The sequence below is a fragment of the Rissa tridactyla genome, chromosome 3, assembly GCF_028500815.1.
Source record: "Rissa tridactyla isolate bRisTri1 chromosome 3, bRisTri1.patW.cur.20221130, whole genome shotgun sequence".
In the NCBI taxonomy this organism is placed as follows: Eukaryota; Metazoa; Chordata; class Aves; order Charadriiformes; family Laridae; genus Rissa; species Rissa tridactyla.
The window spans coordinates 88820649-88847515 of NC_071468.1; the positions used below are offsets into that span (position 1 = coordinate 88820649).

Below are 26867 nucleotides of genomic sequence, written 5' to 3' on the forward strand. Positions count from 1 at the left end.
TAGAATTAAATCTATGGTGCCCAGGAATCTGGATTGCCATTTCAGAGAAATTATTTTGAGACATCAAACAAATTTTTAGAAACTACAGGGAAGGCTCACCATGCTACAAATCGGTACGAATGCCACCTATAGGTGTAAAGGAGAAAATTCAGAACCTAAACCTGTAAGACATGCTGTACCTTAACGCCAAATGAAATAATAGGCCTATTAAGGAGCTGGGGGTGGGAAGGGAAAGGGAGGACTGAGGGCCACTGCAAGGCTGGCAAGAGCTATAGAGCGTTCAGGTCTGATTAAGACAACTGCTAACAACTTCAGAACATAAATAATACCTATCATGCCAAACCCCGTATGAAGAGATTAGTATCAGTCATCACAAATAAATAGTAAAGAAGAAATGTGAGATTTACAGTTGTAGCATGGAATCCATGGATAAGATAAAGTGTATATACTTAATTCATAGTGTTTTTCATATATAAAACATGACATAGCTTCTTACAGTATTCTTACAGAAACTATTACAGTAGGTTCCATGAAAAAAATGTGTCCGAGGGAAACAAATTAGATACCGAAGCCATGGCTGAAATAGCACTTCCATTTTATTTCTTTTAAACTTCAAATTAAATTCTAGTATGAACTGACTCAGGATTGCTTGATCACAAACCCCTTCACTTTCTCGAGAAATCTATGACCGAACACAAAAAGTGCTTCCTGGTTATTAAAGAAAGTGGGTCACTGGTTTCTGCTTTCAGATACATTCAAATGATGTGGCTTTTTAAAATTTAAACATGTCTCATTGTATATAACCCTCAGTAAGGAATGTGCACTTTGGTGCATATGAAAATATTGGTTGAGACACTAAGACGTTTGATATACTGCACATGCACCATTCATTAATTTTCTCTGACAATTTATGTGCATAGCTGTTGGGTTATCCAAATACAAACTTGCACATACCCTGAGAGCTTGGAAGGTTCACACCCTTTATAAATGCAGGCAACCTTTCTTCTCCGTGAATTCCCATTAGGCCTCTACAGCGCACTTGCCAGAAGGCTGAAGCTCAGCAGGTGTGGTCTTTCTGTAAATTTTTTCCCAGTGGAAGTTTAATGGGAACCTCTCACACATATAAAAATATAATACTCACACAAATGTTTGCTGGATCAGGACCTCAGTTTTAAAACTCAGGAGGGCACGGTTTATACCTTTTAGTATACACTAGCACATCCTGACCCTAGATCAGGGTCCTACATGCCACAGAAAATTAAATAATAACTGAAGAGTCATTAAAATATTCCCTACGAAATACCCTAAATCATTTAAAGGCATAGATCTAGAAAAGCCATAGGCTTATTCTGGAAACCAAAAGAAATCCAGGGTGCTCAGCAATTTGTATGATGAGCACTTACTTACTCGGCATAATGTTTCACAAAATGAGAGCAAAAAAGTGCAGCTACATGTTTCCAAATAGGTGACATGAAGATTATTCACCTGATCTTTACAAAATAGTTTGGAGATTAAATGTTGTGCAAAGGCTACATGTAACTAAAACAGGCGCTCTCATTGCATCTTTGCACTGTCATGCTCATTAGGACACAGTAATTATAATGGTGCTCTTCTGAGATGGAGATTACATTTCTGACAGCTTCTGTTCCTGCTCCAACCATAAAATGACCTGATAGCTAAAACTGAACATACCAACACCTGGCCTGAGAGCAATCACTTTATACCATTTGAACTGAGATATTATTTAAAGAGAAGTTAAAATTAACACCTCGAGATACAGGAAAGTTACCCTCTCCCTTTCAGCTGAACAATTTGTTCAAAGCCCCAAGTCTGGACTCACGACACATCCCACGTAGCTGATTCTTAAAACAAACAATTCCTTTGGGGATCCAGGTCTAAAATGCACAGTGGATTCTGACTCATTTGGAATAAATATATTTCTAGCAGGAAAGAAATCAAATCAAAGAAATAAATTTTGAGGCACACATGATCAGAGAAGTCAAAGCAAGTATGTAGTATAACTTCATTACAAAGAAAAAATTATAATCAGTTAGAAGAATAAGAATTACAGAGAAAGATGCTGCCTACTCAGTTGTCTATTCTGTGGATGCACTGCGTGGACCATGACCTCCTGCCTTCTGCAAAACTTCTTTCCAGTCCATCAAAGTTTCACTAGTTAATGTATCATCTACATTACACAGTGAAAAAAAAAAATTGAGGCTCTTGCACTAGAAGTAATTAATTATTTTTAAAAAAAATAACAGTTATTGTGGTAGCAAAAGGAAAAAAAAAGCCCACCACCTTTAGGTGCCTGTTTTAGGAAGCAAGATCTGTCACCAAGATCTGTCATGGAGAAGCATTATTTCATGTGATAAAGAATACTGACATTTCTCTTTAATATATGTTAATAGTACCACCTATACCCCTTTTTGGTTCCCTCATGTCCAAATCCACCACCTGGAGTCTGCATTACCACCCATAAGTACGTACTAAACTTTATACCCATGGCATCGCAGCTACACTGTGACTTCTGGGAACACAGCCCACATTTATTGTGCCACACCAGCTGGACTTGCCTGCAGTCCAGTCTGCATTGCACAAAGTCTGTTGCCCTTCCTCATCCTTTATGCAGATATATTTGAAGGCATTCGTCAAAACCATTCATGTTCAGTTTCCTATTCGCTTCTTTCAATTTTTACTAGGGTATAAACTAGTAAATGGTTGTGATTTATTCCTGCTTCTAAATTTATGGTGGAATAAGCACCTAGTGAGATCACAACACACAGGGCCTGAAAATGATAACGATTTCTTCATGGCATGCCGGATAGTCACAATAAATTCATAACTGCCCCTCTGTAGACCCGTACTTCTAATACAACACAATTCGCATAATCCAGCAGGATCACTGTTATGCTGACTTTAAAGGACTAGCTGATTCATAAGTGTCTGAGCAGCTGATTAGTGCAGAGGTAAATTGCCACTGTGCCCCAAAGTATGGCTATGTGCAAACTATATACATCTCCTGCAATCCTGAGTAGTGTCGGCCAATCAACCATTAAAACACTTGCAGCAAGGAAAATTTTGTGGTTTGACCAAAGATTATGGGCATCAGAAATATGACAAGTTCTGGCTTTCAGAGAACGGGGAGCTCACACTTTGTAGGGAACAGGGATAATACTTGTACCCATAGTTCTGTTGCCACGAATAATGTCACCTGCAACAGTTGTTCACTATCAGGGCAAGTTCATGAGAACCATTCCAAGAACTACAGAAAAGATGCACGATACCAGGATTTTGAGAAAGTCTTGTCTTTTCTGACTCATGAAACTATGTACTTATGTCAGAGAGCTTGGCAAAAGAAAGTCTGACTGTATGCTCACAGCTGCAGGAGGGAGGTGGAGTGAGATGCCGTTTCAAAAGTCCTTGCAATAATAAGTAAACGGGTAACGAAATGGCAGATTATATTTAATCCAAGTATTACACACAAACAATGGATTACTCTAATTTACTTAAGACCACTTAGAAAAGAGGCCACTGAGTCATTGTAGATAATTCTCTGAAAACTGGCACAGAATTTTAGAGACAGTAAAAAAGGTGAATACAGTTTCAGAAACTTCTTACGCACAGAAACTGAAAACGGAAGACAAACTATGACCGTGATCACAGAATCACAGTGATAGGGGTTGGAAGGGACCTCTGGAGATCATCTAGACCAACCCCCCTGCCAAAGCAAGTTCACCTAGAGCAGGTTACACAGGAATGTGTCCAGGCGGGTTTTGAATGTCTCCAGAGACAGAGAATCCACCACCTCTCTGTTGTATAAAGTCATATGTAATACACTTGCATCTTGGTCACTGTCTGCATTAGTGGTCATCTCAACTCCAAAGAGTTTTAGCAAAAGCTGGAAAAACTATAGAGGGTACAAAATAAAGGTTTAAATAGTTTAAGACTTCAGTTTGGAAAAGGAACTACTGCAGCGGGAGAAAACACAGTTCTCTATATTTTGATGGTTGTGAAGAGCGTAAAGAGGTAATGATTGTTTATAATTTCTCATACTATGAAAGTAGGGGTCATCCAACAAAATTATTAAACAAGAACTGTGAACACACACCACCACATGCTTTGAAACAATACATCGTTAATTATGAAACACATCTCACCAGGATATTGTATAAACCAAAGCATAGGGGTTCAAAAAATAATCAGACAAAAACCATGCCTGTTAAATGCGGCGGTCTGCTTGTAAACTCTGTCTCAGGAAGTCCCTAGTCCCTGCAAATTATTGCCATGAATTAAGAGTGGATGCCAAAGAATGCTGTTTCTTATGATGGTTCCCAAAGAAACCACTATCTGTTGCTCTTAAAAACAGGGTGATAGATGGCCCTTTAGTCAGACCAAGTATGACAGTTACAGAATCACAGAATGGTTCGTGTTGGAAGGGACCTTAAAGATCATCCAGTTCCACCCCCCATGCCATGGGCAGGGACACCTCCCACCAGAGCAGGCTGCTCAAAGCCCCATCCAGCCTGGCCTTGAACACTTCCAGGGATGGGGCATCCACAGCTTCCCTGGGCAATTTGTTCCAGTGCCTCACCACCCTGACAGGAAAGAATTTCTTCCTAATATCTAATCTAAATTTCCCCTCTTTCAGTTTGAAACCATTACCCCTCCTCCTATCATTACACTCCCTGATAAAGAGTCTCTCCTCAGCTTTCCTGTAGGCCCCCTTTAGGTACTGGAAGGCTGCTATAAGGTCTCCCTGGAGTCTTCTCTTCTCCAGGCTGAACAACCCCAACTCTCTCAGCCTGTCCTCATAGGAGAGGTGCTCCAGCACTCTGAGCATCTTTGTGGCCCTCTGCTGGACCCGTTCCAACAGGTCCATGTCCATCTTGTGCTGGGGACTCCAGAGCTGCACACAATACTCCAGGTAGAGTCTCATAATGTATGCTTGTACATAAGACAAACTGTATGAAAGATCTTACTGCCCACAGAACAATTTGGATACTGGTCACTGTGGTTAATATGGTCCATATGATTGTGGCACACTGAGCCCTACACCCATGTAAGGCTAATTACAAGTGGTTTTGCACGCTGTGGTTCTGTGCCTGTAGACCTGGTATTATGGTCCCAGCTAGGCTGAGCCCAGGCAGTTAATCATGAAAAGATGCTTTCTGTGCTCACATTCTGGCAACACAGAGAGATGGAGAAAAATAAGATTCTTTAATGTTGGCATATAATGGTGTGGGAGCTTAAAGGTACTCTGTTCCAGCAGTACCTCTGCTGTTCTCTTTCCCCTAGCAGTGCCTTCCTTTTGAGGCATGTTGCAGCACAGACTGCATGGGCTATATAGTAGTGGGATTTGCTGAAAATAAATAACATCATGTTTTTAGTGGAGATTTAGAGGTTTTGGGTAATGACATATGGGAAGTCCATGGTGTGAACTTTCCTTAAAGAGTTATGAGGACTCTGCAAGCAGTAATGGTAGGATAGAGTAACAAGTAGCGGCATGTAGCTTTATGTAGGCATACTGTTCTCTCCTGATAGGATTAAACCATTTTAGGGATTTCTCAATTTTTTAAAATTTTATTTTACATAAACACTATTAAACATATTTTAAGTAATGTTTTCCTTCTCGCTTCTTACAAGTATGAATCAATAAAACAGCTCACAAACTTAAGCAGGAAGACATCTGATTATTTGCCAGGTAAGATATCTAGTGCTCTGTAGTGACGTTTTTATCAGTCCACTCCGTGTACTCTACCTAGAATTTCCCACTTACTCACATTTCTCCCTAGAGCTTGTTTATAAACCAAATTTATTTATTTATTTCCTGAAATAAATAAACTGTGCCCTTCAACTGTCCCTTGCAGTTAATTATGTTAACTGGGACAGCTATTATTTGGACATTTTATAAAACACTGAAACTCTCATCTGAACTAGGCCACTAACTAATTGCTATGCAAAGGCAACAACGCTACATTATTTCTGAAACCCTCTCATCATTGTCCCGTAACTGAAAGTCCACAGTAATGGTGAATTATCTTGTGCATGACCACTTTAAATGAGAAAATTTCCTGCTGAAATGAAGCCTCTGTTATTTCCTTTCTTTGGTATGACAGAAAATAGTATTAGCCATTTCTACACATTAAGTTTCAGAAAAAATAATCCTAACATTGTAAAAGGACATAACGCTGTTTGGAAAATATTGTCAAAACTCAAAAAGACCAGGTTAGTTCATCTTCAAAATATTGTCTTAGAAATATGCCATCCTTTTGGATTTTTGGTATGGCAAGTTGTTGCTATCTGTGTAGGAACACAGCTTTTTTTATCTACGTTAGACGCTTGTTAGCTCCATATTAAGAATTTTGGGTATGCATAACCACTGCGTAAACACTATAGTATCCAGACTTCTGATGGCCTTTATTTAGCTGTATAAATGACTCTTTGGATGACAAGGTGAACAGATTTATCAATGAATAAATTCATGGGACATTGACTGCCACTACGTCAGTAACCACAAGGTTGAGAATGACCGCAAAAGTGGCTGCAGAAAAATGCTTTTCTTTATCCTCTAGTGAGGCGTGAACTGAGAAGAATCACCACTGGGAACTACTCACAAGCCCTCACTCAAGTGTTCTCTTTTAGGTGCTAAGCTTGGTAAAATTATAAATAATACTAATTTTCCCTTACGTTTGGTACTTACTCTGAAGCTGTCTAGGCCCTGTACAAGATACTATCAAATGAGGCATTGTAGCCACTGATGCCCATGATTCCTTGTACCTCGTCTATGGACTCCTGTTAAAGCAGAGTGATAGCAATTCGTTACCTCAAAAACTTTTGTCTTATACTTCTTCCCTGCTGATTTAGCTGATTCTAACTTTTATATGGTCTTGTCTACATGATTTGTATATAAAAAACCTAAGCACGGCTGGAATCTCATGCGCTAAACCTCTTGCGCTTTGGCAAGTGAATGGCACGTAATGGACCCCACGCAGCTTCCCCTGCATAAGGAAAGGGCTCTGATTTGAGCTTGAGCTTCTGCCAACATTTTTGTCAGAAGGTTTAACATTGCTAATGATTTGGAAAACAAAACAGAGTTTGTGGGACAATCTCCAAAATATTTATGGTAATTAGCACATGGAAAAGAAAAAGCCCTCCACAGGCTCCCCAAATCATCTGCTTTTGTATGGGAGAGGAAGTAGTTAAAAGAGGAAAATTTCTGATCATGCTTTGTCGTTGCTAAACCATTAAAATTACTGTGCCAGACATAACCATGGAAGCAAACAATGGAAACGCACTCCCTAATACTATTCCAAAATTATCCTAAAGGTGATGAAGTTGTTTGGAATCATGTCTGTAACTGGCAAAGCTGAAAGAATTCACCCCATTTTTATAAACAATGGAAGGAGTCTCGCAGAGTTACCACTCTTATTGCTGGAACATACATCTGATACAGTAATTTAAGTAAAAATGCTGTTTGGGGCCTTTTTCTAAATCCTATATTCCTAGCAAGACAGTGAACTCCCAGTATTAAGATACAAATCATACCATAAAGTCATAGTAATTTCATTTTGGCATCGAATAATCTTCAGCTCTAAATTCATTGTTAGTGCAACTAAAGTGAAGCCAAGAAAAATTTGTTCTGGGACACTTATCCAAACAGTCTAAAAAATTTGAATTCTAGTAATCTAAAACATCCTTCCACATATTATCTCTAAAATATCTGAGATGATAGAAATATATGTGCCCATCCAAATTTCTATGTGTTAAATGAAGGCATTCGCATTAGTGATGAAAAGATAGCATTATCAAGATTTCCTATCTTTCAGATAAACAGCCTTGGGAATCTAGAAATATTTTACATTCCTCATCACCAGCCGATTCAGGAAATTAATTAAAAAAGGATATTTCAAGGAAGATTTGCTTCAAGCACTTTGTATAGTTTGAGGAGAAGGAATGTGATTTTCCACACTTTTATATAGGTCATTTAAGTCATTCCAGAGTGTATGTATATTTAAAATAGAAGCATTTTAGGTCACCTTTGCAAATTTACTACTGCTCACATCAGATCTGTTCTTGTGTGATTAAGTGACAATAAAAGCAGTGACTAATTAGGCCTCTACAGTTTGGAATTTTGGGGGTGGTTTTTTTGGTAGAAATAGGAGAATTCTTAGGAAACTCTGCAGTATTTGGACAAATACTGAAAAATGTCTGGATGCTTACTTTGAGCATTATTTAATCTTCTTGAATCATAAATTGGGCCGGAATATCTTCTGAGAACATGCTGCACTGTAGCATACATATTTTATTCGCCTTGTGCTAGATTTACCAGAATAAGGAGGACATGATCTACAAGTCAAAATAGTAACACCAGGATGTGGGAGAATTCAATTCTTGTTCTACCCCAGGCATACTGTGTAGCACAAATGAATGGCTATGTAGGCATTCTCCCTAATTGCGTCTCTCCCTAATTTAAAGCTGTCTTGAGAGCTGATTGAAGTTGCTAATGGTACCACGTATGTGTGGATATTCTCTCACAGTGCTTCAACACACCCAACAACATGTGTTGGTCAGGTACAGCTTTTTTCCTGCAACACCTGGACTATGCATGTCAACTAATAAAAATGGCAACAGGCATTTTTACTGTTTCATTGTATTTATGTATATGTTATACTGAAATAATTTCAGTATTTCTATGAATCCAGTGTCAGATTCCAAAATTGGAGTCTTAAGATGTTTACCACGTGTTGTTGAAGTTAAACAGTTCAATTAGACTTAAGGCACGTAGGATAAAATGCTTGCAAGAAAGGGGTAAAGTGTAATGGGTTCGAAGACAGTTCTGGGTAAAAATCGCACTGGCCTGGGGGTATAGATAGGTAGATAGACACCTAAGTAGAGAAAAAGACAGAAACAGAGGAGCAAGATCACAGAAAGTTGGTGAATTCACAAGGTGGAACAGCCTTTTGTGGCTGTGATTAAATTCCTGTAGAAATGCCTGCATGTTCAGAGAATCTGTCATTCTCAACAGTCCACTGCCCACAGAACAGTCCAGGTTCGAAGGGATGTCTGAAGTTCAACCAGCCCAACCTCCTGTTCAAAACAAGCTGAGCTTCAAACCCAGACTGGGTTGCTCAGGGCCTTGTCTTGTCAAGTTTTGAAAATCTCCAGGAACTCCTCAACCTCTCTAGGCTGGCTGCTCCGGTGCTCACCACCCTTCTGGTGGAAAATGTGCTGAAGTCTGACTGGACATTCTCCAGATGCACCTTGCTACTGCTGCCTCTTGGCCTTGCATTCCTCAGCTCTGACAACAGCCTGGCTCTGCCTTCTCGGTAACCATCTGCCATGCCAGGATGCACAGGGGGGCCACGGGGGTTCCCCATGTGGGCCAGCATGGCAGGGTCTCACCAGCCAGGGCCCATCCCACCACCCCACTGAAGGAGAAGGGCCCACCATCCAGGTCCACTGCAGTGCTGAGGCCAGCCCGAGGTCAAGCTGGGAAGGTGAAGCCGGGTCAGGCCCGGCGAGGGTAACCAGGGTGAGATGCAGCCCCGTGATCGCTGAGTGACTCCACAGTGATGAGCCTGGTCGAGGCCAGGCCGGGAAGTCAGCCCATGGGTGGTCAGGGTCCAGGCCAGCAGGGCCCATGGCCAGGCACAGGCATGGCTGCGGGGGAGCTGGGGACCGACACTGCTGCGGCATCGCTGGGGCAGGGACCCATGGCCCTGGGGGGCTGGAATGGGGTCCTGGGCCATGGGCAGGGTGGAGGGAGCCCGGGGGCAGGCAGGGATAGGCAGGACTGGCAGTGCCCTCAGGGTGTTGGCACCTCGGGCATTTCAAAACCACCATTAGAGTCCTCTCTCAACTTCATGAACACATTACCTACTTCGAAGTAAAATTAAAACCCCAAAATCCACCTTAGTGTTATAAAATAACAGTTTTATATTATCAAAAAATATCAAAACTAAAATTAAACAATAACCTTTTACTGCTTGTGCTGTTTGATTTTTGCTTCTCCTTCAGCCTAACTAACTAAAACTATACTTCCCAATAAACAAAAAATTAATTTTTTCAAATTATCGAGCACAAGTCTGAATTGCTAACGCTACTGTAAAATGTTTACATAATAGAGACTTCAGAAAAGCTTCAGTTCTATTTTTAAATCATTAAACAATTTGCCTGTTTTAAAGCTAACCTTGTGTCTCTGCCAAATTTGACTTGCCAACTCATTCAGCCCGCAGCCCTGCAGGAAAGCACGTGGGGTTATACTGGGTCGCAAACCCAGTATGAGCTGACGGTGTTGCACTATTGCAAAAAAAGCAAACACTGTGCTGAGAAGTAGAAAGGGAATTGCCACCGGTAGAACATGTGAAGTAAAGCTCGCAGTTGGATGAGGAGGTCTCGGCCACACTACTGACCCATAGTGAACACACAACAGTTACCATCTGATAACAGGCTGATTACAGATCTTGATGGGGTAAGTCAGACATGAAATACAAGTACAACCCTAAAAAAGCAGTTAATGTGACGCTGTCATGAGGATGCAAGAGTTCCCTTTCTCTTCTTCCAAACCGGTAGCCCTGAAGGTAACTTCTTCCCAGTGCCATGGCAGGACTGCAGGATATGGAGATCCCAGACCCAACAGCGCTTCAAACAACGGTTTGAGAGGGCCCAAATCCTCTCATCAGTCCCAGCCTGACACAGGCATATTTCCATTCTTAAATATTTAAACCAAGTCAGTCATCTTAATTAACTACTTCAGCAACAAGGAAACTTCTTCTTTCCTGTACTTCTCTCTCCTTACTGTTGGCTTGCCAAAGCAGGGTGTGAAATGTGATTTACTGGAGGTTTTTAACATTAGGGCGAGATACAAAGGTACACTAGATGACCAGTGTTCCTTCTAGTCTTTTTTTCTAAGACTATTTCAAGTAGAGCTTTTCATATACCCACATATCTTTGAGAGACACAAGAAATTACCACCAAATTTCAAATTAATTAATTAAACTATAGAGTTTAATAATGGTGGGATGGGAGGAAACCGTAAGGATAGGTACTTACAAAAAATCATGAGTAGGAGTCTTTAAAGTGTACCACATAGAAACAGAATTAGGTGCCTGCCAGAAGGGAAAAGACACGGTATTTTCTGTCTGAAACACCTTAACAACATTTGGCGCTCACTGATCATTTATTTGAACGTGGGCTAACATTTGCAAAAACACCTGTATCACATAACACAGCCATAACAAAACAATTCTGTCACTTACAAAGGCTTTATTTATATTCTTGTAACTCCAGCTTTACGGTGCAATGCAGTCCTCTTTTGCAATAACCACCTCTGACTGCAGATGTAAATTATTCCTTTGACCCATTTTGAACTGGTTTTGTGAAGTCCTGGATATGGTCACTTAAGAGTCACTCTAAAATTCATCTTGCTCAAAAATACTCTGCAAAGGTGATACAACTGCACACCAAAATTTGCAGGAGGTTATAAACACTAGCAAGGAAAGCAATCACTAGCAGCAGACTCAGACAAATAAATCACAGTTAATCCCATCTAATGCTAAAACGTTCCAGGCCTCGAGACTTCTACAGGTGACAAGAGACCCCATTTTTTCTTGTTTCTTTGTTTTTTCTTTTGAGCTGAAGAGGGCTTTTGCCATTCTTACAACTCAGGGACACATTTATCCTAACTGACAGTTAGGATTTTGGTTTTATTAGTGTTTGAAAGTAACAACCAGAAATAAATTATATTTATAGGAAGACAAGGAGGAGTAAATTTGTACTTGAAAGACAGTAGTAAACTGTTTCTGAAACATAAAAAACTGTTTCTGATTACATAAAAAAATTTAATATATATATATCCAAATGGGCTTCACCTGAATTAACTGTTTCATTACATACCTTTTATAACTGGGGTGAGGTCAGTCAGGACAAGTCCTTATCAGGGGTCAGACCTCACAACAAGTATTCATAGTGGTTGCAGTGACTTTTGGCATAAATCAAAGATTTTTTTTTTTTTTTCAGACAGCATTGCAACACTAAGATAAAAATTACATCAGTACACATTGCTCTCTCTCTCAGACAAAAATACTGCATTTAGGTTAACATTCCATCAGAACAGTGTCAGGGTACACACAAAGAAAGGAAAAACGATGTTTCTACATTGCTTTTTATTTTTATCATGACTAAGAAAGACCTGAAATGCCACCCTGATGTCCCCGATACCTATTGAAGGTAAGATTCAGGACTTGGGTAAGTAGATATTCAGCTACCTGGACAAATCCAAGGAAGGCTGAATAATTAGTCACAAAGACTCCAGGTTCAAAGTTTGTTCAAAACTGTTTACTAATACTGCTTTCCATAATTCTTTCTGAGATGGCGGAGTGAGGGAGCAGTTTATTTACTGAATTTTCTGCTGACTTGTTAATTAAGTTTCCAGAAAAATAGACTTGGAATCCTTCCAACCTTCTTTGTTAATTAACCCCAAATGAACTTTTCAGAGACTTAACAGGAAATTCAGGAAAAGCCAGATTCTGTGGGAGCCTTTTTTTTAATATATATAAAATATGAGGTAGTAGAATGGATACAAGGCCTACAGATTAAATGTTAAAAGAGCTACAAAATTTTGATCTGTTTGCTGTCGCTTGACAACAGAGAGCAAAAACCTCTACCCTTGAGCATGTTCATGGCCGTGCACTTAAAGCCGCGTGATTTCTCTAGCAGGGTTGCAGTATCCGCATGGAAATTATTTCTGCTTACATACGTGAGTTTAGCGGAATAAAGCCACAGCCATACAGTACACAACGGAACCCATGCCAACAATTTCAGGCCATATTGCAAACAAACGTGAGGGACAGGGCTACAAACCTGCTCTGCCCTAACACTCCCCATCCCGACCAGCACAGCTGAAACTGGCACCCCCCCACCCCCCCGCCAAAACCCACAGCTAATTACACCAAACTCCTGCCTGTCCCAAGCTACGCCCCCCATCCCCTTGGGGAGAGGATAGATTTCATAGACATTTAGTAGGAGGGAAGTGAAACTTGGCTGTCATTGTAGCCCACAAGGCCCCGCTCCTGCGGGTGGCCGACTACAGGGGATGCCGGGTGGCCGCGGGGTCCCGGCCTTCAGGGGCTGCGGTGTCCCCTTCAGCGGGTCATGACAGACCAGCCCGTTTCTAACGGGCGCGGAGCCGTCTCTGAAGCGGTAAAAGGGTCTAAACTCCCTCGCAAACGCTGGGCCCGGGGGGAAGCTGCAGCAGCTGGGCCAGCCCGGCCGAGCCGCACCGCCGGGGAGGCTGCAGGCCCGCACCCCGCCCGCTCCGCACCTGGGCGCCCGCCGGGGGTGCGGGGAGCTGCCGGTGACTCAGCGTCGCCCCGGTGACCACCCCCCCACCCCCCCCCGCCCCGCGGCGGCGCCTTGCCGCGGCACTGCCCCCTCCCTCCCTCCCGGTAGGATCATCCCACCCCGCCGGGCGGTCACCTCAGCAGGAGGAGCCGCCGCTTCGCCTCCGCTCCCGCAGCGACCTGACGGCAGTCAGCCTCGCCTCGCCGCGTCGCGTCATGCAAGCAGGGAAGGCAGCCGACAGCCGGGACGCCGGCCGGCCCCTGCAGTTCACCATGAAGAGGGGCTACGAGGTGCTCCGCGACCCCCACCTCAACAAGGTAGGGCCGGGTAGGGCAGGGGTGGGAGACCCCCTCCTTCTCCCCAGTCCCCCACCCGCCCGCCGGGGACGGAGAAACCTGCCGGCACTGGGCGCTGCCGGCGGAGTCGGGCCCAGGGCGGCCGGCGGTGCCGGGCGGCCTCTCGCCGCCACCTGTCGCAGCGCAGCGGCCGGGGAGGCCGGTGGGGCGGCGGGGCAGCGGTACTTCCTGCGGGCATCGGGGGCGCTTCCTCTTCCTACGGGGCGGCGGGGGGCCAGGGCCGTGCCCGCCCCGCCAGCCTGGGCCCCGGAGCAGCGGCGCCGGCCCCTCCGGAGAAGAGAAGCAGCAACAGCAGCCGCCCGGGAGGATGCTGCTCAAAGTTATGCCACTGTGATGCGAGCTGCTGCTGCCGTGTCTGTGTTTTCCCGGTACCCTCCTTCTCTTCCAGCCCTCTTCCCCACTTTGTTGCCTGCGGGAGAGCCTGGCTGTGCGTGCCGTCCTACGCTTTATCCCCCGGCAGGTGGAAAAAGGTTTTATCACCATCATTCCACTTGCTGCTGTAACATTCAACTCCGGTTCCCTCCCCCTGGCCTCCGCTCCGCATCAGCAAATGCAGTCAGCTTTTAAGAGATGCCATAGCACAGCAAAACCTTTTTATCACATCTCTAATTTGCTTAAGAATGGTAATTCAGCTTGATGAAACTTTCTAAACATGTTCAACTAATCTAGAAAAAATAAAGCTGAGTAAGTGTTTGCACTGCTCTGATATAGATGCAAAGTTCAGATAGTTAAATACTTCTGGTGTGACAGGCCCTGGGTTTGCTGCCAAGATGAAAAATGGGTAAAGTCAAAGGTGGATGATAAGCCACACGTGGCACATGAACCCTTGGTCAAGTCCTTAGTCCCAATTTTGTTCTTACACATTACTTTTAATGGTGTTCTGTCCTGTCCCTCTGCATTAGAAAGTATATACAGTCATTTTACTTATTGCTGAGTTGTATAAATTGAGAAAAACTATGTCTCTAGTTTTACTGGATAGGTTGACTCATCAGTAAAAGCTCCATATATTAGTTAGATGAATAGTGCTTTTATTAGTCTTGGTTCTTGACTACAAAGTTTCCTCAGAGGCTGTCTTATGTCTGTGTATGTGTGTAGGCCTGAGAAGGTCTCCTGAGGTCAGGTGAAAGGAAAATTAACCAAAATATAAAACTCCCAAGAAGAAACCAAGGAGAGGCTGTTTTGCTTGGAATTGCTTTTAAGCAGCTTGCAGTATTCACGGAAAAAGTCTGATGCAGAGTAACCAGGAAAGCCAATCCAACAAAAAACCCACCTTGTTTTAAGAAGTAAAATGGGGCTTATTCTAAAATGCGTTGAATAAAGGGCAGTTGGAGGGAAAAAGGCTACCTTTTTCCCCTCAAACATCATATATCTTGCCTCTGAAAAGCATACCTGGAGATGAGGTGCTAAAGAGGAAGGGTCTGTCTTTATTTCGTGGCTTAGGTTTTATTCTTCCCTTCCCCATCAGCTGCAGTATAGCACATACGTAACTATACAGCAGAGAAGCAGGAAAAAGTTCATTACCAGACACATCTGCCCAGGTAATGCAGAGTTCGGAATTAGAAGAGGTCAGCTGAAAAATCCTGTCCTCATGCTTGTGAGGAGAGTCTGTTCCTGGTCTGGTGAAGAATGGGTAAGCCAGTTTTCTGACTGAGACAGGTGATTTCTGGTGGGTGTGGATGTATTACACCCTACCATATATATTTATATATACATGAACACCCCATTATATATATATATATATATATAATTGCCAAATATATATATCTGTATGGACAATAAAATCAAATATGTTGAGGACTGCCAACATGGTTGCCTGTCTGATAGCTTGTGGCCTGCCCGTATGCATGGGACCTGGTACTCCCCGTTCACTTTCTATTGCCAAGGCTGTTAAACAAGCATCAGATTGCAGAGAATTCAATTTGAAGTAGATAAAATATCTCCTTTAATGATTCTAAAGTGCAGGGATTGTTTGCAGTTCTGCAGACGTGCCAGAACTTTCTGCTATCTCCTGGGCCCTGTCTAAGAGCTGCAGTTCCTCGGTATCAGCACTTTCTTTTGGATATGGTGCCAGTTTTAGTAGTCCTATTTGCATATACTTGGCAAAAGTAGACTGTAAGTACTGAGTAGTGGTATCTAGCAGTGACTCATAGAAAAATAGGGCAAATTATGTTTTCCGGATCTCTTAAGCCAAGGCAGCTGTCCTGTCAAGCAGGTAAAGCTGAAGTATGCTGCAGTATGTGGCAACTTGGGGCTTGCATCCTCAAATATTGCCAGCCTTTTCTCAGCCAAGTTGAAAGGAGAATTTTACAGGGAACCATTTATACTTGGACACCTTTAAAAATAGGTGTAAGAAGAAATAAGGAGCTAGATTGTTTTTTAAATACCTATCTCCATTCTTTGAGTGCCTCACTCATCCAACAATAAAGCTGGATTTCTGCACTTACTGCATACATCTTATACTTAACGTTGATGGTGGGTAAGAGGTGAGAGAAAGGGCTGTGGGAATGCCAGGGTAAACACAGATTTCTTCTTTTCCACTTGCCCTTTACTTCTACCTGGATGGCAAAATTTCTAGAACATACTAAGCACTGAAGTATGTTGAAAACCCAGGCAATGTTGTTCTTAAATCTTTTATGTTTTACTCTGTAAGTAATTCACAAACATACACAAACCTCACTGAGGAAGAGCTTAAAAATGTTTGGTGGTTTTGTGTTTGGTTTTTTTTTTTTTTCCATGCTGGGGCATTTTGCCTACATACAAAACCATTGCTACTTTTACAGGGTCATTGAGTGTTTCACCCCATCTCAGCAGCAGTGATGTATCAAAAATCATGAGAAACAGCAGATCGTAATGCACTGAGTTTAATTACTTGAGGACATGTGTCCAAGTTCATGGGCAATAGTCATGATTCAGATTATTGTCTGAGATTTTAGGTCCATAGTGTTTAAAAGTGTATTTACAACCTATTCAAATTATCTTTTATTTTCTTCCCCTCAGGCAATTAAACACATTGTAAATAGCAATTACAAGGAAAACAAACATAGTTTAACTTCTTTTCACTGAAATAGATTGCATTAGAAACCTTTGGCTGGGAGTTGTATGCTAATGAGTTACAGAAGTGTGAAAGTAATTTGCTCTACTCTTACTATAAATCTCATTTATGCTGTATTCAATGTAAAAGTTAGTGATTTCAAAGCACACAAATAATTTAAAACTAAACTTTCATTTAATCTTTTTTTTTTACCTTTTAATATTGTTTAAACAAATCATACTTTCCCATGTGCTGCTTGTTTTCAGAATCCTGATGTGAAGACATATAAACATCAGTACCAAACTTTTCCAATAGCCTGTATTAATTACCAAGTCTAAACGCTTCCCTGATTGAGAAACTTTGCCATTGGAGGAGTGCTTTCCTTCCAGGCTGCTTTCGTATTCTTGTGGAGCGATTCAGTGAGCAGGAAATAAGTGATTCTATTAAATCTTAAGTGGTAGAGGGCTCTCTCCCCTTTCCAGCTGCTTAATTTTAACGCCTCTCCCCTGACTGACTGCTATCATTATTGCTGAGTGCAGTATGCTTGTGAATTGTTGGTCCCTCTTTTTTTCTTTCCCTTCATTCGAGTTGCACTGGAGAATTTCGGAACACACTGTCTGATGGGGCTGCTGGATATCCAAGAGCTCCCAATCTTAATCCCAACTGCAATGGCATTGATCTTTTATCTTTACCACCTCCTGAATGTGATGCCTCTGGATCTTAGTAGGTTCTCAACTAAGCAGTGACATTAGTTGTTGGCTGGAGTTGGCTGTCACTGTGTCATTGCCTCACTGTGGGATTTACTATACAAGAACCATACCAGAACAGATCAAAGGTCCACTTATCCCAATGTCTTATTTCTGACAGTGGCTGAAGTGGATCCCTCAGGAGGAGTGAAAGAGCGAAGGATGTCTCTAGTGATACTTTCTCAGAATAATCAATTCCATGCTGAGGGAATGAGCAGTTTATTAGGGGGTTATTAAGATAATGAATGCTTGTCTTTCCTATCAGATTACACAGACTATGTGTACTAATAAAAACAATTGTAAACATTTTTTTTTTTAAATTCACGTGAAATCATTATCTGAGCTAAAGTGGAGCATGGACTTCCCTTTTTGCTCATACATTTCAGACCGTGGGAAGAGACTGCTTGGGAAATACAGGTACATTTTGTTCTGTGTACAGCTAGTTGCCTCACTAAAATCAAGTTTGATTTTGAGAAAGTGTAATTGTGTGAGTGGTGTGGGTCACCACCAAAGGTCTTATGACTTTGACATTTGTTGGTGACCCTGTAATAGGCCTCAGAAAACCCAGACCTTACTGAAAAATTAGAAGCATTCCAGTGAGATTTTTTTCTATCTGATGGGTAAAAGACAATAAACACTCAAGAAGCTCCTCTAAATAAATCTAATTTCTTTATCACATACCAAGCATTAGAAGTCTTTTTTCCTTCCACTGGTAGTATTCATATTTTCACATTTTAAACTGTGTGCACTTTGGCTGGGTCCTCTGGAATGGCCAGTGTTCACCAAATATTGCTTTTGCTTTAGCTGTAAATAGAGATTCTGGGAAGAAAACTGATGAAACTGGGGATGGATGAGGAAAATACCCCTTAAAATGGCATATTAGAAGGATCTATATTAATTTGTAAAATAGGTTTTCTGGAAATTACTTAATATGAAATCATCCCTTGCAATATCAAGTGGTAGTAGGTATGATAGTGTCTTTTAGATTGGAAGATCGTCAGCTTCATGTGAAAGTAAAGGTATAATTTCAGGAAGTCTTTTGGGGGTATAGTTGCTGATAACTCTCACTGTCTTATACCTCCTTTTTTCCTATAAACATTTTGCGCTTTACAACTTTGTGGTTTTCAACACAAATATTTCCTGGTTCTTATCCTCACCAGATCACCTATCAGAGCAGTTCGGATCTTGATAGGGATAAGCACACACTATAATTCTGGTCTTTGACAAGAATAGATGGTATAGTGGTTGTGCTAGCACAAAAAGCAAATCATTCCGGTCTTTGTCTGAAGCCTTTTAGAGTGAACTTGTATCGAATTTGCCTGTGTGTTTGGGAGCACTGCATTTTTGATCTATTACTGCAGTCTCCAACACTGGAGTTGCCGTTCTGTGGAACGGCAACCTAAAATGGGAGGTTCTTCAAGTGTGGGGTTGGTTCATACCAGAGCTGTTTGCTCTTTTAACAGTCAGGACCATAAGCTGCAGACTGGCAGAACTGCAGCTACCTTGTACGCTTGGATTTTGGGAAAGGGTGTGAGCTCAGTGGTGGGTACCACGGGGCTGGGTGAGGAGCTTCTCACATTGCCAGTGTATTCTCCCTTCTTGAAATCACCTTGTTGAGGTGTGAGGGGGGAGCTGTGATGCAGGATGTTTTTTGTATGAGTGCTTTTATTTACAGTATGTGTGAAGGGGCTTTAAAAATGAATTCTGTGCTTTTTTCCACCTTTCTTACTTTAAGGCAGATTTGTCCTACATACTATTAATAAGGAAAAAGTCTTGGGAAAAGCACAAAGTATTTCAATTAGATGACTGTACCATTGTCTTCTATTTTATATATACAGCTTGAAGCGTTCATTGCCTCTTAGTACTTTGTTCCTGACCTAGTAGGTAAGTTGCTGTGGTTGGTGTTACATTCTTTTCTTCCTGTTGGCCTCCAGTTCTTTGCTTGCAGTTATGAAAAAGAGTGCTGAGACAGCAAGTTTGGAACTAAGTTCTGTGACATGAATTAAAAACAAATAAAGGAGAAGTGATGTAGGAAGCTATACAGCAGTAATAGCAACTGAATACTGGTATGAGTTGTCACAAGAAGCCTAAAACTAGAATTGTTCACTGTGAAGCTGTTTCAGGCATTATGAACAATTTTCAGTTGTGTAATTTTCATGTGAACTTCAGTAATTGAAAACAAAGAGAGATGACCTTTTTTCTTTAGACTGAGGAATCCTATGCCCACTGGTTATAAATGCTACTTGAATAGAAACATTAATCCTGGCACAGAACACCTTGCAAACAGAATTTGTATATTTAGAATGAGTTAAAAATGCTTTTCTATGCTAGGTTTTGTAGAGATGCTGGAATGGCACAGAAGTTGGTTTTTTTATTTTATTGATGGATGCTGGCAGTAAGTAGGATAAGAGCTCGCTGAGAAATTGTACTTTTGTCTAGGTAAAAATAAACTAAAGAGAATACCTGTGCTTTCTGCAGAAAGCCTGTCTCAGAGTACAGAAGTTCTTACTGTTTGTTTCTCGCTTTATATATCCAGTTCTGCTGAATCGAGCTGTCTCTTAAAAAGAAAGAAGTTCCATCTGTAGCAAGCAGAAGCTTCACTGCCCCGGCCCTGCTTCCCTCTGGGAGGGGAGGAGGAAGTGAAACGTGTGTGACAGCAATGTTGCTTGTCAACCCATGATCCCAAGTTAAAATCTGCCATCTTTGCTTTGTCATGCCTTTCCCTTTCCTTCCTTGCCCGCTCAGGTGAGATGCGTATTCGGTGCGTGGCTCGCTGGTGGCTGCCGTAGCCCAGGCCCACAGGGGTTGAGGCGGGGTTTCCGGCTGAAGGTCTCATTGCTCCAGGCTCTGATGGCTTAGTGGACCACTGCCCTACATATGTTACTGATGGAGGTCCAAAATAGAGTATTAATACCTTTTAATAGGTCCTTCATTGAGGATTTTCCAGTTTATGTTAGAGAATTTTACAGTGGAGCAGTTCTTTTGAAGAAGTGTCAAAAGCAGCAGTGATATCACATTAGCACTGAGATGTTCCAAGCATCAATGAATTATATCATTAATAGTTATAAATTAAGGATCCCTTGGATTTAATGAATAGTATAATATTTGAGCACGCTAGTATACACACATGATCTTCTGTTACAAAGATGATGGTTTGTGAACTTACTTTAAAAAGACTTTTCCAGTGAAGTTGCCGAGGCCACCGTTGGAGGAAGGCTCACTCTTACAGCTTCTGAGCAAAAGGGATTGTCTGTCTTCAGCAGGAAAGTTTGTGAGATCCAAAGCTATCGTATAGCTAGGAAAGGTGCCAGTTTTGGGAACACGCCCTGTGACCGTCCACAGCATTAGCTTCTGTAGAAGTGGGTGCAGAGGTGATGTCTCTACAAGCACAAACCAGATGTTGTAACATCTGATCCCATGTGCATGCACTAGCCGGTGAGGTGCCGCATCACCGGGGCTCTGGCCGATGCTTCTAGACCTCTTCATCTTCTCTGAACTGTTCTGACTCTCTCCTTTGCCATGACTAAAAACAGTAATACAGTTTGACAATAGTAGGCCATTAGTTAAGCTTTGTTTGAATGACCTTCTCTTTCATGGAGGGGCTTTCTCTTGATTTTGTGCCAGGGCAGCGCAGGCCAGTGAATAGTTTTACAACAATTATCTCCATTGTCTGATTTAACGCAAAATCAAGGAGTTAGGTCTGGTACAGAAAAAAGGCTATAAAATGTTGTAGGATTACCAATTTGTAATACATGGTAGCCGAAGTTTTGTAGAGCAAAGCTGCAGACAAACTTGAAACAGTAGCTATGTGTCGCAGCAAAACTGGGATAGGTGGGGCTTGGAATAAAATTCCTAAGTGACAGGCAGAAGTAGCACCACTGTGCGTTAATGTGTCAGAGACCAGGCAGAGGCTTTGGTGCTTCCAGTGTTTTACCTGACGTAGGAATTGAAATCTTTAAATAAAGATGCTGAGATTTCAAGTCGGAGGGGGAGGATGAATTTGGTTTGACACTAGAATGTTCTGCCTTGATGGAGAAGGGTATGGTGCACAGTCAGCAGTGCTGCTTCCTAGCAGGGTTTGCAGACATGAGAAATCTGCCTTACCCGATCGATATATTAAGACGTGATATTTACTGTGGGTGTGCTATTCTCAATAACTATGAATTGACTTGTGGTTCTGAAATTGCAACTGTGCAAACTCTCTGTGGCACGGGCTGTATATCTGTTCATCTTAGAAAAAAATGGAAGTCATGGATGAAGTCAAGCAAAGTAGGGGAAACCAGCTAATAGTTACTTTAAGGAAGTGTCGAAATATAGTTGAATCGGTTTTGTTAATATTCACCCTATGTAGCCTGCATAAATTGAACTTTTATGTCAGTTGCTCTTCTCTTTACCTTCCCCTTTCTCCCTCTCGATAGCAATTTTATAAGTAGCATCGTACCTTTAATTGAGAAGTAAATGATTGCTTTCAAGCACATTGAAACTCCATGAATTTACATTTTAGAAATATTTCAATTATTCTTTTTTTCTAGAGCCAATAGTAGAATAATGGTACACTTTCAGAGAAGTAAGAAAATTGCTATGTAGTTATAAAATGTTGGGTTATCATTTTGACTAATTTTCATGATTTCATGATGTGTGGCAAGATAGTAGGAATTTTAAGACTGCCTCAAAGGACTGTGAGTATGATGCACATTACGGACACCTCCAGGAGTCAGGACTGCCATGATACCCACCCATGGGGAATCTAATCTAGATTCAGTCATAATCACAAATAAGCCCATGGCTTTTATAAGGATGATACATTAGTGTAGGGTGATAATAGAGAAAGGACTAAGGACCTGATTCTGATACTGGTTTTAGTAGTGTAATCTGGGAGTAAATGAGTGGTAGAGGGATGCAAGAGGGGAAGCTGACATGAAAAATTAGTATTGGCACATTAATCCTTTAAAAAAACAAACCCCATTGTCACTTGCAGAGTTTGAGTGCCTTTAACCTCCACAGACTTCCTAAAACTTGATTCCTAGCAGCCCATTTAGAAGGAAACATTGAAATATTTGTTCAGTGTGCAAGATAAATGTTTTTGGCTAGTCTGACCTTTCTGAGACTAGTCTAACCTTTCTGAGACTAGTCTATTTTTATCTAAAATGTTGAATGTTATAGTATCTCATTTTTTGATTAATTAAGATCACTTTAAATAGTCCAAATCTTTGGGTAATTTCAGAGGAAAAAAAATGCCATGGAGAAAGCTAAATGTGTTTCTGTTAAAAACAGATCTCAATTGATTTTGTGTAAGAATTATTTTATGCATATTCCTCAGTATAGATTTTTTTTTTTGTAGAGGTTAATTAAACACACACACACCCCCCCCGCCCCCTGAATTGCATACATAACAAAGCAAGTTTTGGTCTTAGCAAAGCTTAAGCTTTGCTAATATAATTTGTTGCGTAATTCAGGAAGCAAAAATCCATACTTAGAAGAAGGAGGTCACAGGGCACCCTGGAGGTAGTCCTGGCGGGCACTGGATACTTTCTGTTGAAATCGGTGCCTGTAGTTTACTTGGATACTGCTAGTGCCTATTCCTGTGTGAAACACAATACTCCGTGCAGGACTTGAGGTTGTTTACAACGTAGAGGAAGCGGAGGAGGTGTGGAGTAAACACTTTTTATATACATAAAGAATCCATAATGTAGAACTGAAAAAAAAAAAAAAAAAGCATCATAATTCTGTTACACTTTGAATACTTGTGGCTTTCAGCCAAAGATGTAGAAATACATCAGGATGTAGTCATCTGGTATAAGAGTTCAGAAAGAAATTAACCAATGTTTTCCTCTTAAAATATAAACGAGGCATACAGCAGCAATGCACTATATCCGTGCATAGGTTTTTACTTACTTCATTGTTCAAATAGCAACTGTTATTTGTTTCTGGCTTAGAAAACATGATTTTTTTTCTCTAATAACTAAGTTTGATATTAAAACTAAAGTCACTGTGTTCTCCACTTCTTTTTGTTTATTCATAAAATAAATAACCCTACAAGTGGTTTGAAAAATTAACAGACACCTTTGGTTCAATGTAACTTTGCTTAAATAAATCCAGTCTTCAGTCAGTATTTTAGATTCATCTTATTAATGACTTGTCTGTATCTTTGGAACAGAGTAGGTGCTATGAGGTATTAAATGATTTTTGGCATCCAGTTCAGACGGGATATCACATTTTAGCTTTTTTCCTCTTGTCCCCCATGGGTGATACACTTTTTGAGTTTCCTTTTGGCATGGAGATTGGATAGTACAGAATCACTGCTTTGCAAGAGAAGAACAAGAATTGTTATGAAATACATCATTCCCTTTTCCTCAAAGGCAAAAATAATTTTGGCTTTTACTAATGACTTAAAAAAAAAGAATAAAAATCTTTGCCTTACATGTCTCCTGGTTATGAGTGCGTAGTGGTGATTATGAAGCATGTTACAACATTTTCAGTACTAGTGTCTAGCTGACTTATTGGATTTCTGTCTCCAGATACCTGACTTAAGAAAGCAGATTTACGTGTGGAGGGTTATTTACGAAAGAGGCAGTAAAGCTTCTTTACCTAAATAGTACAAAAGAGCTCAATAGTTACAGACAGAAGTCAGAAGAGAAAGAACACTATATTGCTAAAGTAAAACGAAGACCTGAGTCTGTGAAGTGGTTAGTGTTGGTTTGATTTGGCTTGAATTTCTTCAAGTCCTGTAAGGTAGTTTTTTGGAGGGGCCGGACAGGAGCAGCGCACCTGAAGCAGAGGAAGCCTGTTTGTGTTAGTTGGTAGGTAGATGCCTTTTTGAAGGTATTGATGGTCCTCCTGCATTTTAAGATTCTTTCAAGTACAGAATATTGAACCCAAATGCTGACATGTTCAGCACTTTTAGTTCATGATAAATATATGGAAACAAATCCGTGTTGGATTTCAAGATACTGACTCTTGAAAGGTAAATTTATCTGCTGCTATTTATAGGCAAATGGAAGTTATTATGAAAATACATTTCAAACTCTTGATTTTGTGGTGTAGCAGTAGTTGGAGTAATTCCTTAAGGTCCTTAGGTTTATGTAGCTTTGGTTTTTCCCAGGCATAAGCCATTGTTAGAAGTCATGTCCTAGGAGCAAGTGCTGGGGGAGGAATGAAGAGCCTTCTGCCAGGGGACTGGGATTCAGGCTCTTGAACCTTCTGCAGGAGTGAGATCTTGCAGCAGTTCATTCCTCCTTCTGCCCGGGCTTCTCAGTCTTCCTCAGATCATATATTTTAGGTGACTGCTTGACATCATTCCTGAGGTTTCTCTGAAATTCTTACCTTGCTTTTGTCCGGAGCCGAAGCAGGACAGTTGTCCGTCTGATTCCAACACGACTCTGTCTTGGGATGTTTCAAGTTGCCTCTATCCCAGGAGTGTTTTGAAGCTCAGTGACGCCCCCTTACCACCTTCTTCTCACTGGGGTCCTTGTTTTTTCAGGCTGCTGCTGAGCGTAGAAGTCATTTTACAGAATTCAAGCCTTCAGATTTACAGCATTCGCACCTGGTGAAGGAGAGCTGGTTCCTTGCTATGCTTTTAAGCTTTTACTCTGCATAGGGTATTCACTGAAGTTCTTTGAAAAAATTTGCTAATGTGTAGAAAACATCTGTTCATGAAGTCAATGAATGTTGGTTTATTATTTCTATGCATAGCTTATGTGTAACAACAGGCTTGAGGTAATACAATTTTTAACAGAGTTCTAGACATGAAAACTTCTGCTGTTTGTTTTTTAAGGCATACAATTATAGTGTTAGAGGAGCATAAAAGCAGTGTGGTTTATCTTTTTTTTTTTTTTGGTGGTGTCGCTTTTTGTTAAGACAAGATTTAATGCCAAATTCTCTAAGGATGAGGCTTACCAATTGCATTGCTTTCTCTAAGCGAAGACTGGATAAAGCCTTCCTCTTGCTCATGTGATAGGAAGTTTGACATGTCAGTCTATTTATTAGGTCAATCAAGGGTCAGGTAAAGAGATGAGGAATGGCCCTTAAAACAGGTTGTCAGTTCTGATTTATTTAAATAAAAAATAAATAATAGAATTAGAATAGAATTAGAATAGAATAGAAAAAATAGAATAAATAAATAAATGTAGGTGAGTCTGTGTAAACAGGTATCAGAAAAGGTGTCTTACTCACTGTACTGCTTTTTTTCTGCTTTGAAGGGGGCTTTCACCTCGTCCTCAGCAGCTGCTGGAAAGGAACACTTTATCTAACCTCAGGAAAAGTAGAATATCTCACTTTGCATCTTACCTGGGGAAACATAACTGTTTGGCTCTGTCTCATAGCCACTGGCCGTGTGTTTGCCAGAAGAGCAAAAGGTTTCCAGGTCAGGAGTCTGCGTGAAACTGGAGCCTCTGCTCCCCTGCCCGGCTTTTTGAGGTACCCAGCTCTTGTGCTTCTTGGAATGTATGGATAAACTCAAAGTAGAAAATAAAAAGTGAATGCTTCCTTCTGAGGTGTAATTCTTAGGGAAAAAAAAAAAGCAAACACATCTGTAGGATAAAGAAACATACCCTTCAAACTAACATTATTTCCTACACGTCTTACTTTCATGTAGTTTATGTCAAGAAATAATTTCTTCTGGTTCTATAGTTACTGAGTCCTCCAAATTTATTCTGCAGTAAAGATGTAGAGGGTAAAACACAGGTAAGAAGAACAGATCAGTTCTATTAGATGAAAGTACAGTTTAGTTGTCATAATGTTGCACTAGCAATTTAAACGGGGTGTGTAAATAACAGATGCCCTTTCTGGTTTCCTTTGAGGTACACTTCACAAATCTTTAAACATATGACTGAAGCTTTCTTTGTCTTACTTCAGAACTATGTAATGAGAATGAGTACGTACATTTTTTCCCCCCTTTTATTAGTGAGTTCTACTTCAGCAAGAGAGACAAAATATTGTAGTAGATTGGGCACTAGACTGGAAACTAGGTCATGCAGTTGTGGTGATTATTAAATCTTAGTCATTTAGTTTTCTCATCTGAAAAGGCAAGCAGCATTTGAGAATTTTTGAGCATGAAAACTAGTGTAAAGTGCTTGGTCTTGTATAATTAGTCTTTTTAGATAATGTTTTGCTATCTTGTCTTTACATTGCTGTAATCTAGTTTCTGTTTATAATTTTCTTTCCTTGGTGGGGGGAAATCATCTTCTAGCTTTTGCAGTAATCGGTCAGCAGGCTGCTGTTTCTTTTCAAATCACATCTAAGTAGACCCATGTCTAATCTGATAGTACTGACATATTTTGTCCATGTCCTTCTAAATTCTGCTGTACTGCAGTTGCACGTAGAGAGGGTATTAATGGATGTGCAGTCTCTTGCACGTACAATTTTCTAGATCCATAAAAATCCATTAGACGG

At 41.0% G+C, this 26867-nt stretch overlaps 1 protein-coding gene across 1 annotated transcript in view; it reads left to right on the top strand.

Annotated features, from left to right (window-relative positions):
- The first annotated feature begins 13433 nt into the window (after positions 1 to 13433).
- Positions 13434 to 26867, top strand: part of ME1 (malic enzyme 1) — a 202029-nt gene continuing 188595 nt past the window's right edge. Inside the window, exon 1 of the mRNA XM_054195416.1 lies at positions 13434 to 13661. Coding sequence (XP_054051391.1) covers positions 13560 to 13661 — 102 coding nt within the window. The 5' untranslated portion in view covers positions 13434 to 13559. The remainder of the gene's footprint in view (positions 13662 to 26867) is intronic.